Below are 23406 nucleotides of genomic sequence, written 5' to 3' on the forward strand. Positions count from 1 at the left end.
CTAATACAGGTAAACTCATAAATAACATATATAAGATCAATAAAACAATGAATTTGATGACACATACACACTGTGAGGTGTTACGCTTGTTATGGGCGGTCGGAGAAAACTACTTGACTGAAAACCTAAATCTTTGTGGTTTGGACAAAGTTAGGACAATTGCGCACTGTGTTTTTGTTACCCAGCAGCACACCTCTCTCCTCCGCCCCCTCGCCATCGTTCCCGGATGGAGGAGAAAGTCACGCAAACAGGTGGCAGAGTATCTCTGAATCGGCGCATACAAGTCTCTCTAGTTTCGGTAAACTTTGTTTAAACTTTGTCTCGCTCAAACACGAAGGCTTAGTGTATATATCGGGCAAGATTTCGACACAGACAAGGCATTAAACACGGATTTATGTGCATAATTGGATGCGCCCCCCGAGGCACCAACGAGCATCGAGGCGAAGTCAGCTAGCTAACGCTAACGCTAGCTATCTCAAGTACGTCCTCACGGTAAGAATTTTTAATGGCTGGTCACTTATAAACTGTGTCCGAAAACAATACACGTTTGTTCGGTAAAACATCATTGTTTATGTACCAGTAATTACTGCCTGCTTCATTGATTGAGCGTGAAAAGGGCTGACGTGAATGTCTGTGAACATGGCGGCGCTAGCTTAGCACATTGACAGCGGTAATAAACAGGTAAGCAGGTGTTAATAACTTAGGTGTTAACAGTAGGTATTATCATGAGTGTACTCTTTTAAGCTGTTAACTTGTGTGGCTCTTGTGTTTTCAATGCGCTGTTTAACAATAAACTGCTGAAATATGGAGTGAAAGGAGGCAGAGTCAGTAGTTGAAAGTAATGCAAGGTCAGGTGGACACATGGTCGATGTCGCAGCCATTTTGAGCGCTAGTGAAGACTTAGTAGGCAGTGATTCAGCTTTACCTTTTTTCGCTAAGCAAGATTGTAGATTTGACAAAATTCTGTATCCTTTTTGATGTGGCAAAAGCACTATCTGTGCATAATTGCATGAGGCATTATTTTTTTCAATGCATAGCTTTGTGTCAGAGGACAGCTAATCAACAGTATGTGAACTGATTATGACTTTACTGTTTATTAGACAAGTATTTGAGCTACTTCAGTGTGAAGAGGTGAAGGTTGCCTAGTAGACTTATGAACTAGTCAATTTTCACATATCACTAGGCTATGGTAATTGTACATATTACACAACCTCATACTTGTTTTAGTCTTGTTATAGTCTTGTTAATATCTCCAAACTCAACTCAATGGTTGCCAACCATTACACTAAAGCTCAGCAATACCTAACCTGTTTTCTGAGCTTTTGCTGGGCAGTAATACACAGAACACAACTCATAAAAAATAGCCACACAACCAAAGTACCGGTTATACTAGGGACTAAAGTAATCACACGGTCAGTTTTTTACTTTTTAGAGGAAGAGTGGAATGCAGGATCAAAATGTATCATAGGCTGCAGTTTATCCACTGTAAACCAGGAATGTGCCTGGATTTAAACCCAACCCCCAACGAGCACAATAGTAGCCCGGCTAGCTCAGTCGGTAGAGCATGAGACTCTTAATCTCAGGGTCGTGGGTTCGAGCCCCACGTTGGGCGCATTCCTTTTCTTATGTTTTCATTCAGTCTTCGCTGTTAAGCCTTTCTGTCTGTCCTATTTGGAGAGATATCTTGGCCATTTGTTGAGAAACTGAAAGGTTAGTAACTTAATCCCTGTCAGGAACTTCTTCCTGTGGCCCATATATGATGTGTTTGCCCTCATGTGGGACATAAAAGCAGTTGTGTTTTTTAAATGACCGCTTCAAATTGTCACAGGTGTGAGCCCCTGGCATGCAGTGTGTTATATGATAGCAAAAGTGTTATGTTGTGTCCATCATAAATCCAAAAGGTCGTCCCTGGGTGGGCTCGAACCACCAACCTTTCGGTTAACAGCCGAACGCGCTAACCGATTGCGCCACAGAGACCACATGACCTTGGACTGTGGAACCAAAGGAGACATAGGTACAGTCTCAGATTTACAACTTTACAATTATTTGTCCGACTCAGCAGCAAGGAATTAGCTAAGATTCCTCAGGAACGCTGCCAGAAGCTGGTGGCTGGCTATGCATCACATTTGCAGCAGGTCATAACAGTAAAAGGGTGCTCTACTAAGTAATAAGTACTAAAGATGCTCCTCGTGAAGGGGTTGAATAATTTTGAGACTGCAGTTGTCAATAAAATTGCCATTTTGTTGAATTTAGAGAAACCACTTGTAATATTAGTTGTGTTGAGCTATTTGAATTGTTCTTGTTTGATTGGTTTATTGCAAACAGCTGCTAGTTGCCAATAAATCTGATTTGCAGTCAGTCACATACAGTGTGCCTACATGGAGTCACACAGACTCCTTACCCAACTTTGAGTGATAACACACAGCCCGGCTAGCTCAGTCGGTAGAGCATGAGACTCTTAATCTCAGGGTCGTGGGTTCGAGCCCCACGTTGGGCGCATTCCTTTTCATGGAGTGACTTCATGGATTTAGTGATAAAAAATATGAAACATGAAGTTTTGGTGGAAGGTGAAACGACTTCACTTAAGATCAGTGTTCAGCTAGTGAAAAACCTGATCGGGACTAGTCTGAAGTATAGAATGCTTTTCCTTGACATTGAGCTGCCTGCAATGCTCATGACTAGTCACAGGTACTCACATAAATGACATGGGTGTCAGTATGGCAGATGTATCGGTAAGAAATATGAAATGAAGTTCAATTATAAATTTAATATAAAGTGACCTGACATGACTTAGTATTAGGCTTTCAAAAAACCTGACCAAGAGATCTCTATAGTAAAGAATGCTTTCCCTTGACATTGTGCTGGATATTATCAGACTGTATGCTTTTGACCAGGGACATGTGTCTACATTAATGACTTGTGTATTGACAGGATAAAAGCAAAATGCTTACGCCCAACGTGGGGCTCGAACCCACGACCCTGAGATTAAGAGTCTCATGCTCTACCGACTGAGCTAGCCGGGCTACATAGAGCTCCACCCCCACACCACAATTGGTTAAAGTTGCTAGCTGGCAGGGATGGCCCATCCCCCATCACTCCAGAGCGCACACACAAAGAATCTGAACGAGGCAAACATGCACAACCTTGTCTCTGTGGCGCAATCGGTTAGCGCGTTCGGCTGTTAACCGAAAGGTTGGTGGTTCGAGCCCACCCAGGGACGAGAATCCTTTTCTTTAAGGTGCAGTCTCCCTTCTTTTGATGGAAAATGACACTGGTCTCCATGTTATAAATGACAACACAAGTTCTGCAGTTTTGAAGTGCCTCCTAAGAGACCATATCAGTACCATTTATTCAGAAATCCAGAATCTACCAGGTTTCAACAAGGAAAGATTAAAGTGCAGAGCCTGTACGTCATCTTACTGCTGGGAGTTTGCATAAAGGGTTCTTTTGCATGGAATGTCTTGTTTTATGCTATTGTTAAGGGTGTAAATGAAAAGCTTCGTCCCTGGGTGGGCTCGAACCACCAACCTTTCGGTTAACAGCCGAACGCGCTAACCGATTGCGCCACAGAGACTGGTGACACTGGGCAGCAGAGCTTGAGATTTTACCATTGCTCAACTGCCATTTCTGGCATTATGTGCTGCTTCACACAAGCAGCTAGTTAAATCCAGCTCCTGCATGACCATTGCGGTGTCCTGCCTCTTCACCCTTTTGTTGTGCCATTGCACCAGGGTTGTGTGGCTCACATCTACCAGCTGCAGGTTGGTACCGGTCATAACTGACCCATTGGCCAGAATGCACTGCCTGACTGCAAGCCTCTTCACACTCTCCACCCCTGTAGTGAATTCTTGTCTCTTTTTGGGAGAGCGGAACCTCCTTGTTTCCAGCCTGATGTCATACCATTTGTGCTGTCCAGCAGGCCAAACCACGGAGGTGGCGAATGTTTTGGGTCACACCATATAAAGTCTTAGCACCCTTCCTCGTTAGTATAGTGGACAGTATCTCCGCCTGTCACGCGGAAGACCGGGGTTCGATTCCCCGACGGGGAGTTCCTTTTTTTATTGTTTTTTAAATGGTGTTATTGACCACAATCACAGATTCCCCAAGGTCCCGATGAGAACCTCCATCACCTCCGCAGTTCCCCAATCCTGGTTCCACCTATTAAGGCCTTCCACGAGGTACAGCTGGAAGTTAAGTGTGTTTGCACTGGTTTCTTCATCAACATCGACATATTTATGCTATTGAAAAAAGGTTTTGCTTTTCAATCTGAATAATGAATCAATGAAAAAATATATATCATAGCTAGCCCTGGTGTACAGTTGTGCACCTTTAGTTTCAAAAGCATCCTCACACAGATCAATGATTGGGCCCTAATAACAAGTGTTGTCCCTGTATATTGTTGAAGTATAAACTGAATTTCATCACTACAATCTTGAGGACTTGAATACCATTGATTAATTTATATATTAAGTTTGACATGCATCACTTTATGCACCTGATTATTTGCATGCCATAACTACTGGTTTTATTCCATACACATTCAATTAACACAACAACCTGCTGTTTTATCTTATTCAGTCATTTATTCAGCATGATTGTCATGAGTACTGAATTTTATAAAACATGGTAAATGTTGCCACTACATTAATATACAGTAGATATACAGTAGGCCAACATGCAACAAGGCACCAAATGCTATTTTAAAAAAGAAAAACAATAATAATAATTTTCAAATTAAGACTTAATTTCAAGACTACTCATCGCATATTACTTCACTTAGTACAGCATTGAAATTTAAGTGGAGGAAAAGGAAAATATTTGCGTCTGTATTCCTGATCAAGAAATCATTTAGATGCGACCTGATTGACTTAAAGGCCCCTGATGTACTTCTCTGTCAGATAATAATGACTATATGTGGCTGGTATAATAATGCACAAGGGTCTCCAAATTCTTAGCATATAAATGTGTTCCAAGTATGCAAACATTATTATTGACATAATTGTAAAATGTAGTGCTTGCATGTGTGTGTACATGCGTGCAAACATACTATATGGTGCTGAAACACAAGGTCAGTTTTTAATTAGCAATACAAAGTTTGATTTTGACATTTCCTAGGTTCTACCTTACACTGCAGCCTTTACAATCTTGAACCAATTGCAGTCTCTTTATAATCTTAAAACTCCTCACCCAACAGTGTCATAATATAATCTACAGTAGGTACTGAATTTGTCAAGCATTAACCATCACAGTTCTGACATCAAGCCTCAAATTACAATACATTTGAAGCAAACAGTAGATGATAGAATGTAAAGTCTGTAACCGATGAAACAGAGATCTGCAGATGGGGGTTTGGGCTGCAGAGGACTCTGGAGGTCATTTTCAGAGGAACTCAATGTTCATTTCTAATCACACCAGTCTGGTTTTCAGATTCTGTCCCTGCTCCCCATCTGTGGCTCCAGTTTGGGTCAATGTGGTCTAATCCTTCTGTGAAGTGTTCAGGGCTAGTTGCATGGCCCAGACACTCAACGGTCTCATGTACGCCAGAGAGCGATAGATGCCTTTCTCACAGTAGGCTTCAGGAGTCTGGAACGCCATGCCTAGCCTCTCCCACACAGTCCGGTAGCAACCTTCAGCTGTGCGCATACCTTCCTCTCTCATACCCTGGGGAGGAAAAAGAGAAACAGGCTCAGATCTGTGAGCAATATATCATTTAATGTCACAGTCAATGAAACCAACCACGTCTTTTATACCATCGAGTAAAATGTGTCACAATCCATACTTGTGATGAAGGACAGTCCTTATTTGACTGAGGTTTATTAATTCAAGTTTATTGAAAAAAAATACTGTTGTGATTTTTATAAAATTATCTAAAAAGGTTTTCTAAGATATATAGCAAATTCTGATCAAACAGGCTTAAATTAGCAATTTCTGTAAGTTGTGCCAGCTTTAGGTTTTAGCACCATATACTTCCAGTTAAGCCCTGTCCATTCTGTGTACTGGTACGTTAACATATAATTTAGTTGGTTGAACAGATACAGATAATGATTTATTCATATATAATCCAGGGTATTATATATGAATACTTTTGAGAAATGTTTTGCTTTCATGCCAAGCGTTAGGTGAAAGAATTGATAGCATTGTTAGATCTGTCCATTTTGATATTAAGGTATTTCCCCACTATTCTTCAGAGAGATCGACAATGGCAAATTTTGTAGTTTAATTTTAAAAAAGGCCTCCAAACTGCTCAGTACCATTTTAACAAAAAAAAAATTTGCTGTACAGTATGATATATAACCAGATGATGCGGAAGATGGTAGATGTCATGACAGCTCAACAGAAACAACACTGACAACATAATCAGATGATGCTGATTGCTGATTTTTGCCCCCTTGAATATGAAGGGGATACCACACACACACACACACACACACACACACACACACACACTCTTACCTCGTGGATCATTGTGGCTGCCAGTCCATACACCACTCCAATCCAGACCTCATCTGACTGGACACTGGAACGGTCAGGCACTCCTTCAGGACGCATGCCGTTTACAGCCCCCATCTGGCCTCCAGCGAAGCTCATAACATTTAAGTCAAAGACAGACTTTAGTGCACTCTGGATTTTTTCTTTTGGAAAAGCCTGGAGGGAGAGAGGAAGTGATGTTGACACCACAAAGCATTAATGTATGTCCAAATCTGAGAACAGTTTCTTTATTTATGTTTGTGTTCATGACCTAACATCTCCCCTTTCCCTTTACCAATCTTCAATTAACACAAAGAACAATGTAGAGTGTCCAATTTGGCATGTATTTAGGTTTTAAAATCATCTCTTGGTGCATTTAAAAAGGCATTTTGCGACTATGCATGTATATTATAGGAGAAGCCAAATGAAAAACATTAATAGTGAATTTTCAAAAGTGTGCCATGCCCCATATCAATCACTTATCCTTGATGCTTCAGTTGAGAGCTGTACAGATGTACAGACTGATATAAGCTTATAGGTACCGCTGTGTATGTCGACGGATAAGTAACAAGAATTGACAGTACAAGAATAAAAACTCGGTTTGAGGTTGTTGAGAATGAGTTCGGTTGTTGCATGGTTTGTCCACCAGAGAGCACTAACAAGTTTAAATTTTATTTACCGGTAGTTAGTTCCCTTTTCATAAGTTTATGTAACGTTTAATACATTTTAAAGTCAAACTCAGGTTTAAACTTGCCTGGTAGTCTCCCTCCCCTAGTCCAGATGCTCTCAGGAACCAGTGGCCGGCACACTGGTCAGACATGACACTATTAGAAAGGTCTCTCCCACTGCTGTCATAATTGTAGTACTTGCCTGAACGTAAGAGGAGAAATGAAAATATAAGCAAGGCATTTCAAGTCTCAGACAACTTAACTAGAAATGACTTTCAGCTGGGTAAACTCTTCCCATATACATATTGAACTCAACAAATGAGAGTTGGAACTCACCGTTCCACAGTAGTTTGTCAAAAGCAGCGCTGCCCCTGTCCAGTATGTCTCTGTACCATTGATATTTCTCCTCGTTGTCCACCAGTCTGGCCATCATGCACATTGCACACAGGGATGCCAACCACAGCCCACCACAGTACGCACTGTGAAATACAAATACACAAAATGACACCAGAGAGAACAATTTGAGTTTTCTCACAGATGCAAATATAATTTGCACAAAAAACCTTAATGGAATTAGACTCAACTGTAACCTTGTGGTTATCATGTAACACTAAAGTAAGTACTAGTAAGTAAGTAAGTAGGTAGTAGGTAGGTAGGTAAGTAGGTAAGTCCTAAATATTAAAAATTACTACTGTTACTACTTGATTTACTTTGTAAGGTGGTATATTAAGAACCATAGTTGCTTTGAATCTACAAGTTTAGCCTCATCTTAGGAGCATAAAACACAGCAAGTCCTTTGTGTTCATTGTCTTTCAGGATGAACTCGTAAAACACGAACCATCAGGAAGCCAAAAGCCTTTAATCTTTGCCGCAGTGTCTGAACTAAACCTCAGCTCTCAGGCCACATTAGTAGAGCAACGCCTGCAGCATCGAATAACACATTTTTTTCCTGCTTTATGCCATGAGTCATGCTGTTTTCCATTTCCTTCCCTCTCACTCTTCCCCCGTACTATTAAATTCAGGCTTAAAGTTGTCAACAGCAACTATCATACAAGTTATTCGTTTGAGTGGTGACCAGTTCATTCAAGGGTTAAACAAATAAAAGAGGGAACAGTTTTCGGGAGCTAAGTATAAGCTTATATGTGCTTAATGTTCCTAATTTGTCGATAGAACTTGCATATTTTAGGGGTGTTAAAAGGAGGGAGTCCTTTGTGGGGACTTAAATGGATATCTTTTCACTCATCTGTATTTTCCTGCTTTTCAATGTATAAAGCATTACTTGGAGTGTTTTTTTTCTGGGTTACCATGCTTTTTTATCTTCTCACCTTGGTCCAGTCACAGTCCAACCATCATAGGTCTGGTCAGCATATCCAGAGTTCTCTATTAGTCCATCTCCATCCAGGTCAAACTTCAACTCTGACTCCATCACAGCCTAGCAGACAAACCAGAGTAAAACAGCAAGGTGGAACAAAATTCTGGGCCTGTGACAAATAATCTGGTGTGACCCAGTTTATACCTGGCAAATGGGCCACATGTCCCGCAGGTACTGGCTGTCCTGGGTGAGGTGATAATCCCTGTAGACCTGCAGGACAAACTTCAGGTTCAAGTCCTTCCAGTCTGCTGTGTCGTGGATGAGGTAGGCATTCACCCTCTGCCATGGTTCATCATCTAGGGACACAGTCATCATGTGTTACTGAGATACAATTCACATTTACAAGACTCAAGTGTCAGGTCTTTGCAAGTTGAACTGAACTGAAATGAAAGGTTAAAATCAAACTCTTTTGTCAGAGAAGTTGATGACATCATCTTTCTCCTACCTGGGTCTCCTATGTCGTGAGGCACCACGTTTTTGGCCTTGACTGGAGAATACCGCCCACTCATCAGATGGAGCCTTTCTGTTGGGTCCTGGTTAACCACACTGCCAGCTGAGAGGAGAATCAAGCTGTAAAACTAGCCCTGGTAATACTTTTTAATCAAATACACATACTTAAATAATCACTGAAACGCCAGGAGTACAGTGCTTAACTCACCAATATCATATTGCACACTCAGGGCGAGTTTGGGCCACAGCATGATAAGTGCAAAGGAAGCATAGAAGTGCACATCGTATGTGTTGTACATTCTGTATTCCTGACCTGGGGAAACAGTAATAACTTGGTTAAATTTAATATTGTTAGATCGTTATTTTTACTTTTGCAAACACTTAATATTTCTCAGAGTTTAATTGCATTTTAAACCACATGTCTTGTAAGTTGTAATCAAACGTCAACATTCGTATTGTAGCTGAAAGTGTATCAGTGTCGCTTTTCTCTTGTGGGATACTTTTGGTTTTGGAATGCAAGTGACTGCCAACTTAAGGAAGAGACAAAAGAATGGGAAACATCTTAACTAAATGTTTTAGCATTTAGTTTATTACAAGAACATAAACTAATATCACTTCTAGTTTACCTTAGTATCAGACATGACACATTATCAGTTAATTTTGAACTGTCAGTGAAGGCCGATAGTTGACAGTTTCTCGACCATACTGAAGTACAATCTAATAACATACTATGACATGATCTGCTGAAGAGCTGCACTTAGTGATTATTTTCAGTATTGATTATTCCCGCCTTTTATTTTCTTGATGAAGCAATCATTTTGTCTGGAAATTTTCAATTGTAATTTCAAGGTGTTTTACCTCTTACTGCATTGTTTAGTCTTTCAGACTAACCTGTCTCCTCATCACTTACCTTCTAGGTAGGCAAAACGGCCATACTCCTTGACGACAGCAGGCTGGGCTGGCAGCCCTCCGTCCTCGCTGCGCACACCACCACTGACATCAGCGTCCTCTGGTAGCTCTGTCCACACCGTCCCTCCATCCACCACAAAGTACAACTCATTAAACAGGGCTGACTTATACCAGGAAGGGAGAGAACTGCAATGCACAAGACAACAGTATAAACAATAGTTTGATTGATAATAAAGTTGTCATAATGTATCATGGTTGCTTTAGATAAACTAGTGTTTGATCTCTGGAGTTGCCAAAGCTGCAAATTACCTGTCCTGTAGAATGGGTCTTTGCCACTCGTCAATTCTCTTCTCCCACTGACTGTAGTGTGATAGGGCGTAGTGACTGAGCGAGGGGGACACATCCCCTTTGGTCCCAAAGTAACGTGTGTATCTCCTGGAGACACAACAAGATGCTGATGATGGTGACACAAGGACACAAAATGTCCATCAAAGCACAACAAATACAGAACTCACACTGAAGTTAATAGTCTTTAAAAATGTATCTTAGTGATCAAACTTTTCCATTGCTTTTCCTCGCAGTTTTCCTCAATGAAGATAGAGGTTTGTAATTTTCATTTTGGCCCAAGGCTTTGAACTAGGACACATAGTTGAAATTACACTTGTTCGGTCTTGAGACTGACATTTAAAAGGAATGAGCATGGACCCCCTCAAACCTTTTGTATATGCTTGACAGTCCCCAGCACCAAAGTGGTGCAAACTAAACAACCACAGATAAGAAAGTTCACAAGTAAACTCTAGTGTGGGTTTTTAGGTAAGTGTGACAATAGAGAAAATAATGCCAAAGTGAACAACATCTGCATGTGACAAATATCTCCAGCTTGTTTTCTACAAAGCAATTTTCCATGTGTGCATTTCCTTTAATGTTCGACATACCTGAGGTGTTCCCTCTCCCTAGAGCCAAAGGTGATTTTGGGCATGTCCCAGGCTAAACAGAACTCCTGGGTGTTGCGGCTCTGAGCCGCCACTGAGCAGCTCACTGCCAATGCTGCCGCCACCTTCTCTCCCTTTGACGTCGGTGGGCTAGATCCTGCAGAGGTAAGTGAGAGCGGGAGGGGAGGATACCAAGGGAGGGTCACAATTTTGGTCATGCCACCTCTTCTCTCCACTTCTTTTTTTTATGTTATTGCTTCAGGTTGAGCAACTTCATAACTTAGGACTTCTGTTCAGTTGTGAATTGGACAATTGTGTCTCATCCCTCCAGTCTCTCAGTCCCTCTGTTTTTACTTACTGACCTGTAGGAGAGTCAAGTCGCCCGTCAGTGATGAGGTCACTCCACAGGCTGCTGCAGGTTCCCTTTGGACTGAACGCTGTCTGGTGACTGACCTCCCTGTCGGGCTGTTGAAATTTTCACACACACACAGTTGGTAAATCTTAAACCTTAAGGCTCATTAACGGCACAGAATTTAGAACTAGCTCATTAATAGAAATCCACTTCCATAAAACAAAGACCATTGTTACAAATCTCGTTTATTCCCTGGGAATATTTTCTGCAGCTAACCTATAACCTACTGAAAAGAACCTGATGGTGCTTGAATCAAAACCACATAAATCAGACCTGTTCGCGTGCTGCGATGCACAGAGTGTAAGGGTTCACTGTGGTACAGTGATGTAGCAAGACCCCAGAGACTGCCTCCCCCTCTTTCTCCAGGTGGAATGGTTCATTCCAGTGTCCCCCACACTTGTCGTCTTTGTGTCCTGACCCATTGAGCATGGTGAACATGATGGAGACATCCAAAGCGTAATCATTCTTGTTCTCTATGTCCCACACGAATACCGCCACTGGGAGACTAGAGTCCTAAGAGAAGGGAGATATGTGGTGGAACCATCTTGTGAAAATTTAAATATCATTGTTATTTTAAAAGGTATGAGTATTCATGCTTTATATTGGATATATATTCTGTAAGAACTTCAGCCATCAGGTGGAGTTTTCAGAAAAAGACATTTTATGATGTTTTTTTTATTAAACAGAATGTGTAATTGTTGGCATGAGCAAGGATTGATAATGATTCGTGGAGAAGGAAAAAAACTGTCGCTCAACAATTTAAACTTTTTGGGTTTCCATGGATGCTCTTTTTATTAAAGGATTATCAATACACTGTAGTTTGGACATACTGATGTTACCCATATGAAACTAGCTGCTAGTTACAGCGGTTAAGCCATTAACCATAATACAGAGGTGAAATTAATCTGTCTAGTTCTAGTCTTTAAAGGTCCAGTGTGTAGGACTTTAGGGGAATTAGTCAGCATTAAATAAAATAGTCATAACTACATTTTCAGTATAGTGTATAATCTCCTGAAAATAAGAATTGTGTTTCTTTTACTTAAAATTAGCCTTCTTTTCACAGAGGGAGCTGGTTGTCCTTTACACACCGGACTTTAATCACCTTGATGTAATGGTAGAATTTGGAATTGACACATTTTCAAAAACTTGTTTTACCTTCTCAAATCCACAGACTTTCAAGAATATTCAAGGCATGTGCAGCTGTGGAGGTCTGACTAAAGTACAGTACTGTGGGACTGGCTCAGTTACCTGGTAGTCGTGGGGGATGACTGGGGAAATCTGCCTGCAGGTCAAAGTGACATTTTGCCCTGGCAGGTGGTAAACGGTCCAAGCACGGGGGTACAGGGCATGATAGAAGGCATATTCTCCGCAGTAGCCCCAGTTCCAGCCTTGCAATGTGGGCGGACGTTCTACAGAGAGCACCTGCTGGTAAACTGTTTGCCCCCCACGACGCAAACATACTGTGAACTGAGAAAAGGAAGAGGAAGTAAAAGGACATAGCAAATTGTTTATCCTTTGTCAGGTGTAGATAAGAGATTACATATTAGTCATTTCCAGAAGTTTTATTGTATATTGAACCTGCCTTTATATTTACATTTCCCAAGGTGCTTCCTGACTAGTGAATGATCAACTTGGAAAAAAATACTGCTTTTCAGTTTTAATGATGCTAAAACCAGCTGAAGTTTGGAGATGAGTCGGTTTACACGCTGTAGAAGTGATCGTTGGACTTTGTTTACCAAGATTCAAATAAGTCAGCTAACCACTGTACAGGATGTAAAGGAACCAAAATATATGAAGATAACTACCCTTAACTAAGTGATTTCTTTTATGATCTAGTATGTATTCACATGAGCCAGTCTATTTGAGATCCTATTTACCTGGTTTGCTGTGACAGTTTTGTAGTGGTACATCCCAGGGTTAAGCTGCCACCTGCAGAATTCCCCCCGCCAACCTCTCGTGATGGTACCTCCTCCAATGCCACCGAGTGGAGCGCCTGCCAATGAGAGCATAGTGTCAGCTATGCTCAGATTAATGGATAACCCAAAAACACAAAACGACATGAAACATTAAGCCTGTGTGAGAGCACCGGGAACCCTTCATGGGATCATGAAATGTCATATGCCCTTCAGCATACTGATAACGATAGACTTCTCTCAGATTCGGCATACTCTATTGTAAGAAAGACCTGAACTCACCATAAATTTGACGCAAGGGTTGTGCACCGAACATATCGATGAATGGGGCTTTCTTTTCCACCTGGGTCTTCTTGTACCACCATTTCAGATACCTGGATGAACACATACACAGTGCACAATTGTAAGTAGAAGAACACAATATAAAACAAAATGAAGATGGCTAAAAAGAACCCAGGAAATCAACAAATAATGTGTGAAGCAAGACATTTGAAGGCAGCATGCATCCTAACTAAAGTCATGAGTCATTTTCTAATAACTTTACAATTAAAGCATGTGAGAAATTAGTTAACATGTTTTTTTCTGCTTGCTTGTTTTAAGGAAACTACAGATGGTTCCAAGCCTTCAAAAGTCAAACCTGGAGCCAAAATTTGTACACACAAACAGTCGCACAGTTCACTCTTTAATCTCTGCCTTGGCCTGTGTGCAACTGCATGAAGGAAGCACTTTTTAGAATAAGAGGAATGAAGTCCAAGTGGCACTTTATCTGAGTGATGTTACCAGTGTGTGTGTGCCTGTAACGCTCGCCATCACACCAGGGCTGTATTCTGAAATATTAATTAGGCTAATTTACAAAGGGTTTCAAATGGAGCTGGAGGCCACTGGCTTAGAAAATCAACATAAGTTAACATCAGTGTCAGTAATCTGTTCATCCTCTGAACTCTGATCTCAGACAAGGTAGATTTTCTACTAATGTGCCGAATAAAGTATAAAGCTGCCCTTTTCGGTTGATGAGATTTATTTCAGTGGACAGGTCATTAGTTCAGCACAGAACAGGCTGCAGTGCCCCTCATTACATTTAGCCAGCCTCGATTCAACATTTTGCTGAAACTCTGAGCACACAGCACCTCCTGTAAGCAGCCCCTAGAGCAAAATGTAGGATACAAAGGAATTACTTACTGTCCTGTTGTACAGAATGGTCATACTATATCTGCAGCAAGCTGACAGGTTGGCAAACGCCAGTGACAAACCACTCACTTAATAAGTGGTTTCTCACCTCTTTCCTGTAAGTTGCTCAAAAGTTGCTATTTATCATAATCTCAGTTTAAGATACTGTAAAAATAAACCAATAGTCATCCCTACATAATTGTTGCAATCATGAGATTGAGGTAATTGATCCAAAAGATTGTGATATTTGAGTTTGTTGCCCAGTCGTAGCATTTATGAAGTCCTTTTAAAGAGATTACAAAATATCCATTATATATCAAGTATTGTGTTAAGCCTAAAAACATTGCAGTTAAGCAGGCCCTTTCCACCTCAAAGGGCCTTCTGCTTAGGGAGATCCCGTGCAACTGCAAAATAACTGTGCAAGACAATGCTCCACCTGACTGTGCAAACAATAACTTCATAGGAAATCTCAGTTGAGAGAACAATGGTTTGTCAATACAGTTCCACTCCGGAGGAGATGAATGGGATCAGTTAAAGCGAGTTTTTTGAAGCTGTGGCACGTTAGGCCATTGTCTGGTCTGAATGTTCTGCAGCTTTGCTGGAATGCAAACAATAGTTCTCGCCGTGATCCAGCTCTGTGAATATGGGGCAGGCAAGCATGGTTGTCGGAATCTAACCTGTGAATGCTCAAGCTGCCATATTTTTTAGCACTACAGACAAGAAGTTACTTGCGCCCAAAACTTGATGGAGAATGATGATGATCTTTTTTTGCTGAGATTGCAATTTGTTTCTATACAGGCACATTGCAGCAGATTTGAAGTGAAGCAAGTTTGTGGTGCAACTGTGTGAACAGTTCTATGGGAAGTGGTTGGAAGGAGCTGTGTTGTTACATTGCCCTGCAGGTGTCATGTAGCAAGACATATGATAAAGCAGAAGTGGTGAAAGTGGGGGCTTGGGTGAGTCACTCAGTCTAAGTACCTTTTTTAAATTTTAAATAACTACACCACAACATACACAATGAATCCAAATCGGTAAAGAGCAGGCCTGATTATAGACAGCTGGTTGATGACTATCCAGATTCTCTCAGCCATGACTGACTCATTCAAGTCACGCTCTCAGGATTGAGACGATAACGGAGAGAAAGTGTTGCTGGCTGTGAGCCTTGACAATCAGCTAAAGCTGCAGAATGTATTACTTTGAGTCTCAGATGTCAGCAGGTTGTTGAGAAAGCAAACACAACCACATCAACAGATGTTGAGATCTGTGCTGGATCTGGGTTGTTTTTTTTTCTGTAGCTGTAGGGTGACAATGTGCCTGCCAAGATTTCAGCTGTATTGGCAGGCAACTTTGCAAGCAGACATATCCTCCCTGCCCTCATTGCTGGAAAGGTTTTAAATTCATAGAGGAGTGGACAAACTGCACCTTGAACCTGAGACTAGAGCTCATACAGATAGATAGACCACACCCTGGTGGCTTAACAAGTCAAAAGGATGGCAAAACCATAGGCAAATAAACCAAGAACTTCCAGTCATCTGCACTTGAATTGATAGAATGACAGAGCATATTTCAAAAGAACCTTTCATCCCTTACACCTTTATCAGGTAATAAAAGGTGCTCCTTATAGTTACATGCGAAGAACACAAAAAGAGGTAACTAATTTTTTTAGCTGCTGTAAAAAAAAAAATAAAAAAAAATAAGGGCAAAAGTCAAGTTGGGTGAATTTTCAGAACCCACAAAAATTGTAAATTGTAGAGTTGCAGTATTCTCCTATCACTGAAGTAAATGGGGATCAGTCAATGCGGTCACTTCAGCTTGGAGGATGTAAATAATGTCTTCTTGAATCAATATGGGATCTCAGGGTTTACGGAGACCAGGATTACTCCAAACGAGGTGTGTGGAGCCATTTTATGTTTAAGTTTAGGAGAATGCTGCAACATTGTTGTGAAAATCCAGAAGTGGTCTGTGGACTACAAAACTTCACCCGACTGTCCATCAGCATGGAGGTGAGCAGATCATTTTTGGATGAACTTACCCGTAGGTTAAACTGTCTGAATGTGGACATTCCAATATTTTAACGGCGGTTCACTCCTGCTGTTTATGGGTTGCTAAATATAAAATTAATGCCACTCCAGGTACTGCACCTTGGAACATGTATGTGTGTATTGATATGGACTAAAGCTTGCTAAGACATATGGAGGTGTTAAGTGATAACAGATGGTGCTGATAGTTTCAGTACAGGACAATTTTTTTAATGTCTCCTCTGCTGTACCTCAGAATGACTGGAAATGACTGAAGTGAGATATAAAAAGGCACAAATATTTCACCTCTGCTCAGTCGACTGCACGTATGAATGCATTTGTTTTGTTTTCTACATTGACAGCGAACATCTCACCTGATTCCAAGGCCGACATGCTCCAAGACGTTGGACAGCGAGACATCTTTTGCTTGAAAGGGCTTCCTCTTCTCCTTGAACTCGTGTGCCAGGCAGATACGCCAGCCCTCCTTGGGGACTCCATATCCCGTCTCCTTGGAGACATACCTACTCACAAGGTCCGCTGTGGATTTCTCACCCCAGTCTGTAGTCATTGTAGCAGAATACCCAGCTGTAGGGAGCTTGGAGTTGTGAATGGGAGCAAGAAAACAGTTGCTATGACAAACAAAAGGTGTCCCCACCTTTTGTCAATAGGGTTAGTTTACTTTGTCTTCACCAAGGAGTAAAAAACTGAGGAGGTAGTTACATGTAGCCTAGATGTGTCTTAAGTGGATCAGTAGGCTGAATAGAGTCATTCCTCAGGGGTAAACCAGTTCTCAGCTGACAAACTCTGCATACCTGTGGGACAGGGACCGAAAGTTAAATAATAACTCCTTCAGGTAGGAGTTCCCTGAGCCATGATGAGATTATTACTGTCCACAGGAGCATTCAGCCTCTACAGCTTCAAGATGTGAATTCATTGGAGAATTGCAGCAATTTGCTCCACCGTCACCCTCCGTGTTCGTGTTTTTCCAGAGATGTCAGACCCCTTTTAGCCTCCTCTGCATTGAGTCCGGATGTGTGCTGTCAGCAGCTGTAGCTGGCTGGAGGGATGACAGCTTAAGACCAACAGGAAGTACTGAGGATGCCGATCTCAGTCATTTAGCCGGGATACCTACAGTGACATCAAACAGGATAAAACGACATGGTTAAAAAGTGAAAATCACTGTTGCCGACGTGCATACAAGAGGGCCGAGATAAAGCATCTCAGTCACTGGCGGTTAGCCCGCAAAGCCCCAAACTAATAACATTACCACATAAATAATCATGCAATCATTAATCATGCAACGTTAGCTAAACCAGAACCCTGCCTTACAAGCATTGGAACGGTTTCTAAGTTTGCAAGCCAACGCACTGTTAACAGCAGGAGAGAAGAGATTATTGATTTCTTTTTATTACCAGCGAAACAGCGTCATCCCACTGTTGCTCCAGACCGACCTCTGTCAGATCTCTGTAGCTGCTGCTAGCAAGGCGCTCTGTACATTTGTCAGTGTGCAACCCACATATTTTTGCCCTCTTGCAGGTCTCGCAGGTAACCATTTCTCTTAGGCTGTTTGTGGATACCGCCTCATTGTAGCCTATTGGCCCCTCAGAGCTCAACAACGGCAGTAGGTGTATATTATATAAAATACCGAAGATTGTCTTATTATTACTGGGGCTTGACGGAGTGAGAATCGCTTCACAAACTGGACTTAAATGCGCCTGGCAAGCTAAACTCAGGGATATAAAAGTGCTCTGATCCGGCGACGCCGCTGCTAAGTCTGTACCATTTGGAATGATAAGGGGGGGTTGTATTCACCTCATTTATTAACCTCCTCTCTGGTTGACGCACATCGACACATTTAGGTAATTATGCAATTAGAATAAGCGTTTTAAAATGAGTTATGTTCATTGCGTAGGCGTTAGCGCTCAAAAATACGCGTTATTTGTAAATTGTGAATTTATTCTGCCCCACAGTTACCATAGCAACAGTCCAACTCTAGGTAACTTTGCCACGTGACGTCCCGTGAATGGCCGACCAAAAAAAACATTAGCGAAACTCTACACCTCCGTTTTAATCATTAAAACACGTTTAATTTAGTTTGGAATAGCAACGGGACGTCAAACAGTGTATCTGGTTCAGTAAATGTCATTTTAGTGACATATGCTGTTACTCTTTCGGAGTTTTCTTTTCCTTGGTTCGTTGTTGGTCGCACAGCAGCGGACGTAGTATAACATACTTGTTTACTTTAGCTGGAATGCTAGCTAGCTAGATAAGCTATGTCCTGGTGTTCTGGAAAAGCAGTCAACTTTTGTATTGTTTTACTCGAAAAGTAAATAACGTTAATCCTTGGGTTAAGACAGAGTCTTTGGCTTGCTGCAGTATCGCTTGAGGCAAAGGTATGTGTTTAAAATGAGCCGTAGCTGTTATCAGGCAGCACCAAACAAGTTAACTTCTGTCTGCAGTCTGACTAGAACACATTCATGATTGTAGCTAACGTTAGTGTGTAACGTTATTGCCTCGGGTTTACACACATTTCAGCTGCAGTTAACGTCTTTTGGATTCCAGTCGGCTTTTGTAAATTTGATAACGGTAGTTTTTTTTCTATTGATGCAGATGATCGAGGTGGTGGCCTCCATGGCCCGAGGCCCCGTGTTTCTGGCTGGGGAGCTGATGGAGTGTCTTATAACATTTACCAATCCGATGTCCCACCTCTCCACCTCTGCCAGCAGGTAGGATTGAACTCCTTCCACCTCTTCAATAATCACAGACACGACTATGCCAGCTTCTGTCTTTGATTTTTTAGCATACTTTACATTTTTCAAGAGAAAAACCATTGACACTTTTTGAAATCACAGTTTGACGCTCCATAATGAATCAAAATGAATTAAAATCACTACACAGAACCACATATTAAACGTAGTCATGATAGAAGATAAAGGTCCATGAGTGCTTAAGACATAAAAACCGTGTCCTTCATAACAGGACATTTCTTCTCTGTCCTTTGCAATGTTTTCTTTGTAAATATGTGAATCTCGTTACCCCATGTGGACTGTGGCCATGTTAAATCAATCATTTAATCAATCACTCTGTAAATGTCCTTGTGTAATCCTTGTTTTCTGGTTGTGTCCCAGTGAGATGCTAGCATGGGCCAGTGCCCAGATCCACTGCCAGTTTCATGCCAGTGAGAGCAGAGTGGCCCTGCCGGCCCAGGGCAACAAACAAGACGTCCAGGCGGAGAGCGACACGGTGCTCATCCCAAGCAGAGGTTAGTGGTAGGAGAAAAAACATGGAACCTGAGATAATTAGAGATTAAAATCGCTATCTGTTTATGTAGAAAATTTTAAAATATATTCATAGGGATAAGATTTGAGTGACATTTGGGCAAAGATTTAAATAAACAGTTGGGTTTTGCTGCAAACTAAACAAGTCTTCAGACAAAAAAATTAAGAGGTTCTGGTATTAATGCCTTGATTTCCCTCAAAACATATTTCTGTCTTCTACAGGAGAGCGAGGGCAGTGTGTGCTGGACACACCACCCAAGATACTATTCTGTGACCTGTGCCTGGACCCCGGAGAGAGCAAAACATGTGAGTGTATATATGTGTGAAAAAGATTTTGACTGATTAGTATCATAAAACTTTGAAAAACAGAACTTTTAAAGAGAGACATGAAAACCTCGCTGCTTGCATGTCTTACTGATATCAACTTCAAATTTTGCCAAATGGTCATGTGACATTCATAAAATAACATATTTAAGTACACATAAGTTTGTGTAACTCAGTAGTCTAACATGTGACTTTCACAGATTCATACAGTGAGATTGTGCCCGTAGATGGCCCTCCTAGTTTCCGTGGTCAGGCGGTGAAGTATGTCTACAAACTTACAATCGGCTGCCAGAGAGTCAACTCTCCCATCAAACTTCTCAGAGTTCCCTTCAGAGTGCTGGTTCTGCAAGGTGAGAGGGATTTTGACTATTTGCTGCAAAGCTTCAAGTGCTACTGAGGTTTGTCATTTCAGTTGTGCTTTGAGCGTACCTGGAATTTTTTCTAATCTGGACTGCCTTTGCAGGAACTAAATGTTTCTTCCTCAAACGGGTGTTACCATTTTAATCTAAAGACAAGTGAAGATTGAGCAAAATTGCTGTGCTGGCATAAGAAAATTTGCTGTTTTTTTTTTTATTATCATTTGTTTGTTTGTTTAACCTCATAATAACGAGACCTGAACTTCATCATTGGTCCATCCATCATTTTCTTTCCTCTGTAACTCCATTCTGATGTGGGGGAATAAAATAATATCATCAGAACTTAATTTAGATGCTGGTCACTGTAGTGGCACAGCACTGCATTCTTCAAACATTACTGGGTGAAGTTCCTGTGGTGGAAATGTGGCTTTTGAAACCACAGGAGTTGTGAAATGTTGACATCTGCCCTAACATGCTTTTTGGTGAAAAAACACCACACTGCAACCACACTGTAAAATCTCAAATGTTTTCCTATCGATCCTCTAGGCATGCCAGACCCTCCATTTCCCCAGGATGAGGAGGTTTCCCCCTCCAACCCGTTTCTGGAGGAAGAGGAAGCGAGCCGCAGGGATGCTCGACCTTTAGAGAGAGCGCTGGATATGCTGATGGTCACAACATCCCGACGCTGCCCCCGTGAGTCTGATTCTGTGTCTGGTCTTCATTTAGATTTTGTAGAACGGCAATATCTCTCTCTCATCAATTTGTTAAAAACAAAGCCTTTTGCTGTATTAAAACATTTTTTATTGTCATGTTTTAAATTCTTTCTTTGACTCATCTGTTATGTTAGTTAATTGGAAGTAAAGGGGAAAAAAAAGAAAAAGAAAGGAATTGTTTCCTCACAAACTTTATTGTTACATTTATGTCATTAATATGTGTCTTTCTAGGCCAGTATAGCAGCTAATTTCAAGCTAGATTTGTCATGATAAAATATCATAAGTACATCAATTTGAATAGAAATTAATTCCATTATTAATATGGATGTCCACATTTGTTTATTCATTTTGTTCAGACATGTTTAATATCACCAACATGCGTGGGAAAGTCGCAAAGTTCTGCATCTTCAAGACCGTTTACAGACTCGGGGAGGACATCATCGGCACATTCAACTTCTCAGAGGGAGACATTCCATGCTTGCAGGTGTGTTAGCTTATTTGCAACATTAGTTTTGACTGTTAAATCAGTGAATAGATATAATATCCTGTATACCTGTGTTTATATTTTCCAGTACTCGGTGAGTCTTCAGAGTGAGGAGGAGATCCAGAAGGAGTACCAGCGGCGTTCTGGGCAGGCCGTCAGTGTGACCGGCCACGGACGGCACATGGAGTCCTGCCTCCACACGGCCTCCAGCCACTTCTCTCTCCCCATCCCCCTGAACGTCACTCCAGGTTTCAGCACCGACATAGGTCAGTTACCAGCAGGCTAAAACATGTTCGTCTCCAATGTGACGTCTCAAGTGAGATTTCATCTATTTTTTACCATGCTCACAATTTATTTACCGGTTCTAGGGAATTTTGGCTCAGACGTGAAATCTCAGACTTTCCTTGTTTATCATTGTCATCCAAACCTGTTTCTTTGTGTCAGGACTTTTAGTAATAGAATGTGTCATGAGTCATCTTGAGCAATGTTAATCATTCACAGATTAAATGAGAAAACTTTGATGAAACAAGATTCACATATGAATAGATTCAGTGTTTCTTAACTTCTTGAGGTAATCAGTTATCTCTGAGGTCCATCTGGAAAAGTCGTTCATGAATCCACTTGGGAATCATATAAATAACCCTTATTAATCCAGAACCTGACAAACATCACGTTTTTTAAAGTTTTCTTCTGTTTAAAAGTAATCCAGTGATAATTGTCTGTGAGCCCATGGGAACATTCCAAACAAGGAGTGTTAAAAGCTAATGAAAAAACCTCATTTGTGTCTGAGGTGCTCCACTGTGTCAGACTTTCAAATGTGCCCCCTGATTGTAGAAAATTTGACAAACCCTTAAAATAGGAAAACCTTTCCAAATATATGATTTTTTCCATTAAAGCTGAAGTAACTTGCAGTAATGCAGGTTTCTAATTATCTCCAGAAGATGTGGAAAATTCTATGTAGTTTATTGAGTATTTTATTGATAACATTTAAGGAGATATGCCTTTTACTGATTGTAGGTATCAGGTTCCCTGATCATGATCCTTTTTAACTACACAATATTTAAAGTTGAACTTTTAAATATCACACAGAAACTGAACAACACATATTTTAACTCTGCCTCCACAGTGATCCTGAGGTGGCGGCTGCACTTCGAATTCGTCACTGCCCGGGAGCCGATGGAACCGCCCACAGTTCTGCAGAACCAATCGGAGGTCACAGTTTGGAGCGGGGCGGAGCACGTCGACGTGGATACCTTCAGCTGGGATCTGCCAATCAAAGTCCTGCCCACCAACCCAGCCTTAGCATCCTACATGTCCCACTTCACAGGGACCAACAGCATTAATATCTGACTCGTACGTGTGATCATCAGGAGTTAATGTGGTGGTTCTGAGGGCGTTGACAGATGTTTGTGTGTGTGTGTGTGTGTGTGTGTGTGTTTGTGTGAGTGAAGGAGAGAGGGACAATTTATTTTCTCTCCAGATGAGAAATGGGTGAACATTTCAGGACAAAGAGCATATTTTGTTATTTCCATTGTATATGCAGAGCCAGTGATGGATTCCATATGTAAGGACAGAGCTTATGTTTTGCCTTTCACTCATGCATTTTCCGGTGCATCTTAACTTCTAATAGATCCTTCATTTTTGGACCTCATTGATCTCATTAAGTGCTACTTTATGCATTTCTGTATTTATTTTATTTCCTTAATGAACTTGTACACTTGTCCTTTCTTATTTTATCAAACAGCAGTTTGTTAATCAGTGTTTTTACCGTTTAACTGGTGTGTTTCTTCTTTAAGCTTGAGGAGAGGCTGTATTGAGATGTAAATACTGCAAGAGAAAAATGAATTAAAAGTGTGATATAAATTTTAAAATATTGTGTGAGGAAAATTATTTACCGTATACATCATTTCTCCTAAACAAGACATTTATTTGGAAGGTAAAT

The 23406-nt window shown here is 41.1% G+C and overlaps 2 protein-coding genes, 1 long non-coding RNA gene and 7 other non-coding genes across 13 annotated transcripts; 6 read left to right on the forward strand and 4 right to left on the reverse strand.

Moving 5' to 3' along the window:
- The first annotated feature begins 91 nt into the window (after positions 1 to 91).
- Positions 92 to 10116, forward strand: LOC119027468. The gene is made up of 4 exons (XR_005077384.1): positions 92 to 492; positions 8680 to 8772; positions 8925 to 9095; positions 9876 to 10116. It is a non-coding gene; the product is annotated as an uncharacterized LOC119027468 (long non-coding RNA).
- trnak-cuu lies at positions 1540 to 1612 on the forward strand. Its single transcript has one exon. It is a non-coding gene; the product is annotated as a tRNA-Lys (tRNA).
- On the reverse strand, positions 1904 to 1977 carry trnan-guu. The gene has a single exon. It is a non-coding gene; the product is annotated as a tRNA-Asn (tRNA).
- On the forward strand, positions 2425 to 2497 carry trnak-cuu. Its single transcript has one exon. It is a non-coding gene; the product is annotated as a tRNA-Lys (tRNA).
- On the reverse strand, positions 2951 to 3023 carry trnak-cuu. The gene has a single exon. It is a non-coding gene; the product is annotated as a tRNA-Lys (tRNA).
- Positions 3147 to 3220, forward strand: trnan-guu. Its single transcript has one exon. It is a non-coding gene; the product is annotated as a tRNA-Asn (tRNA).
- Positions 3501 to 3574, reverse strand: trnan-guu. The gene has a single exon. It is a non-coding gene; the product is annotated as a tRNA-Asn (tRNA).
- Positions 3978 to 4049, forward strand: trnad-guc. Its single transcript has one exon. It is a non-coding gene; the product is annotated as a tRNA-Asp (tRNA).
- Positions 4559 to 17845, reverse strand: gba2 (glucosidase, beta (bile acid) 2). 2 transcript variants are annotated; one of them, XM_037112674.1, is made up of 18 exons: positions 17722 to 17845; positions 16684 to 17437; positions 13407 to 13498; positions 13089 to 13204; positions 12460 to 12678; positions 11485 to 11724; positions 11162 to 11264; positions 10803 to 10956; positions 10177 to 10302; positions 9869 to 10053; positions 9167 to 9271; positions 8954 to 9061; positions 8653 to 8804; positions 8462 to 8568; positions 7473 to 7615; positions 7223 to 7338; positions 6454 to 6645; positions 5476 to 5661 (listed from the first exon to the last, which is right to left on the reverse strand). In XM_037112674.1, the coding sequence occupies exons 2-18, from the start codon at positions 16875 to 16877 to the stop codon at positions 5476 to 5478; spliced, it is 2538 nt and encodes an 845-aa protein (XP_036968569.1). In that variant the 5' UTR covers positions 16878 to 17437; positions 17722 to 17845. The 2 variants fall into 2 exon arrangements, with proteins under 2 accessions (XP_036968570.1, XP_036968569.1); XM_037112675.1 differs by lacking the exon at positions 17722 to 17845 and having other exon boundaries at positions 4559 to 5661; positions 16684 to 16877.
- On the forward strand, positions 16711 to 23335 carry rgp1 (GP1 homolog, RAB6A GEF complex partner 1). 3 transcript variants are annotated; one of them, XM_037112679.1, is made up of 10 exons: positions 16711 to 16841; positions 17846 to 17934; positions 18920 to 19035; positions 19438 to 19571; positions 19810 to 19893; positions 20112 to 20261; positions 20814 to 20960; positions 21337 to 21464; positions 21553 to 21730; positions 22591 to 23335. In XM_037112679.1, the coding sequence occupies exons 3-10, from the start codon at positions 18920 to 18922 to the stop codon at positions 22812 to 22814; spliced, it is 1161 nt and encodes a 386-aa protein (XP_036968574.1). In that variant the 5' UTR covers positions 16711 to 16841; positions 17846 to 17934; the 3' UTR covers positions 22815 to 23335. The 3 variants fall into 3 exon arrangements, with proteins under 3 accessions (XP_036968574.1, XP_036968575.1, XP_036968573.1); XM_037112680.1 differs by lacking the exons at positions 16711 to 16841; positions 17846 to 17934 and adding an exon at positions 18067 to 18168; XM_037112678.1 differs by lacking the exons at positions 16711 to 16841; positions 17846 to 17934 and adding an exon at positions 18277 to 18702.
- Positions 23336 to 23406: the final 71 nt, after the last annotated feature.

This window comes from Acanthopagrus latus, chromosome 10 (genome assembly GCF_904848185.1).
Source record: "Acanthopagrus latus isolate v.2019 chromosome 10, fAcaLat1.1, whole genome shotgun sequence".
NCBI classification, from domain to species: domain Eukaryota; kingdom Metazoa; phylum Chordata; class Actinopteri; order Spariformes; family Sparidae; genus Acanthopagrus; species Acanthopagrus latus.

Excerpts from the sequence above, each read along its gene's own strand:
- gba2 (XM_037112675.1), bottom strand. The coding sequence starts at position 16,877 with ATGACTACAGACTGGGGTGAGAAATCCACAGCGGACCTTGTGAGTAGG. Across the intron at positions 11,265-11,484 it reads GCATCGCAGCACGCGAACAG|CCCGACAGGGAGGTCAGTCA; the intron begins GTCTGATTTATG and ends AAATTTCAACAG. Across the intron at positions 10,303-10,802 it reads AGGGAGAGGGAACACCTCAG|GAGATACACACGTTACTTTG; the intron begins GTATGTCGAACA and ends TTGTGTCTCCAG.
- rgp1 (XM_037112679.1), top strand. The coding sequence starts at position 18,920 with ATGATCGAGGTGGTGGCCTCCATGGCCCGAGGCCCCGTGTTTCTGGCT. Across the intron at positions 20,961-21,336 it reads AACATCCCGACGCTGCCCCC|ACATGTTTAATATCACCAAC; the intron begins GTGAGTCTGATT and ends CATTTTGTTCAG. Across the intron at positions 21,731-22,590 it reads AGGTTTCAGCACCGACATAG|TGATCCTGAGGTGGCGGCTG; the intron begins GTCAGTTACCAG and ends CTGCCTCCACAG.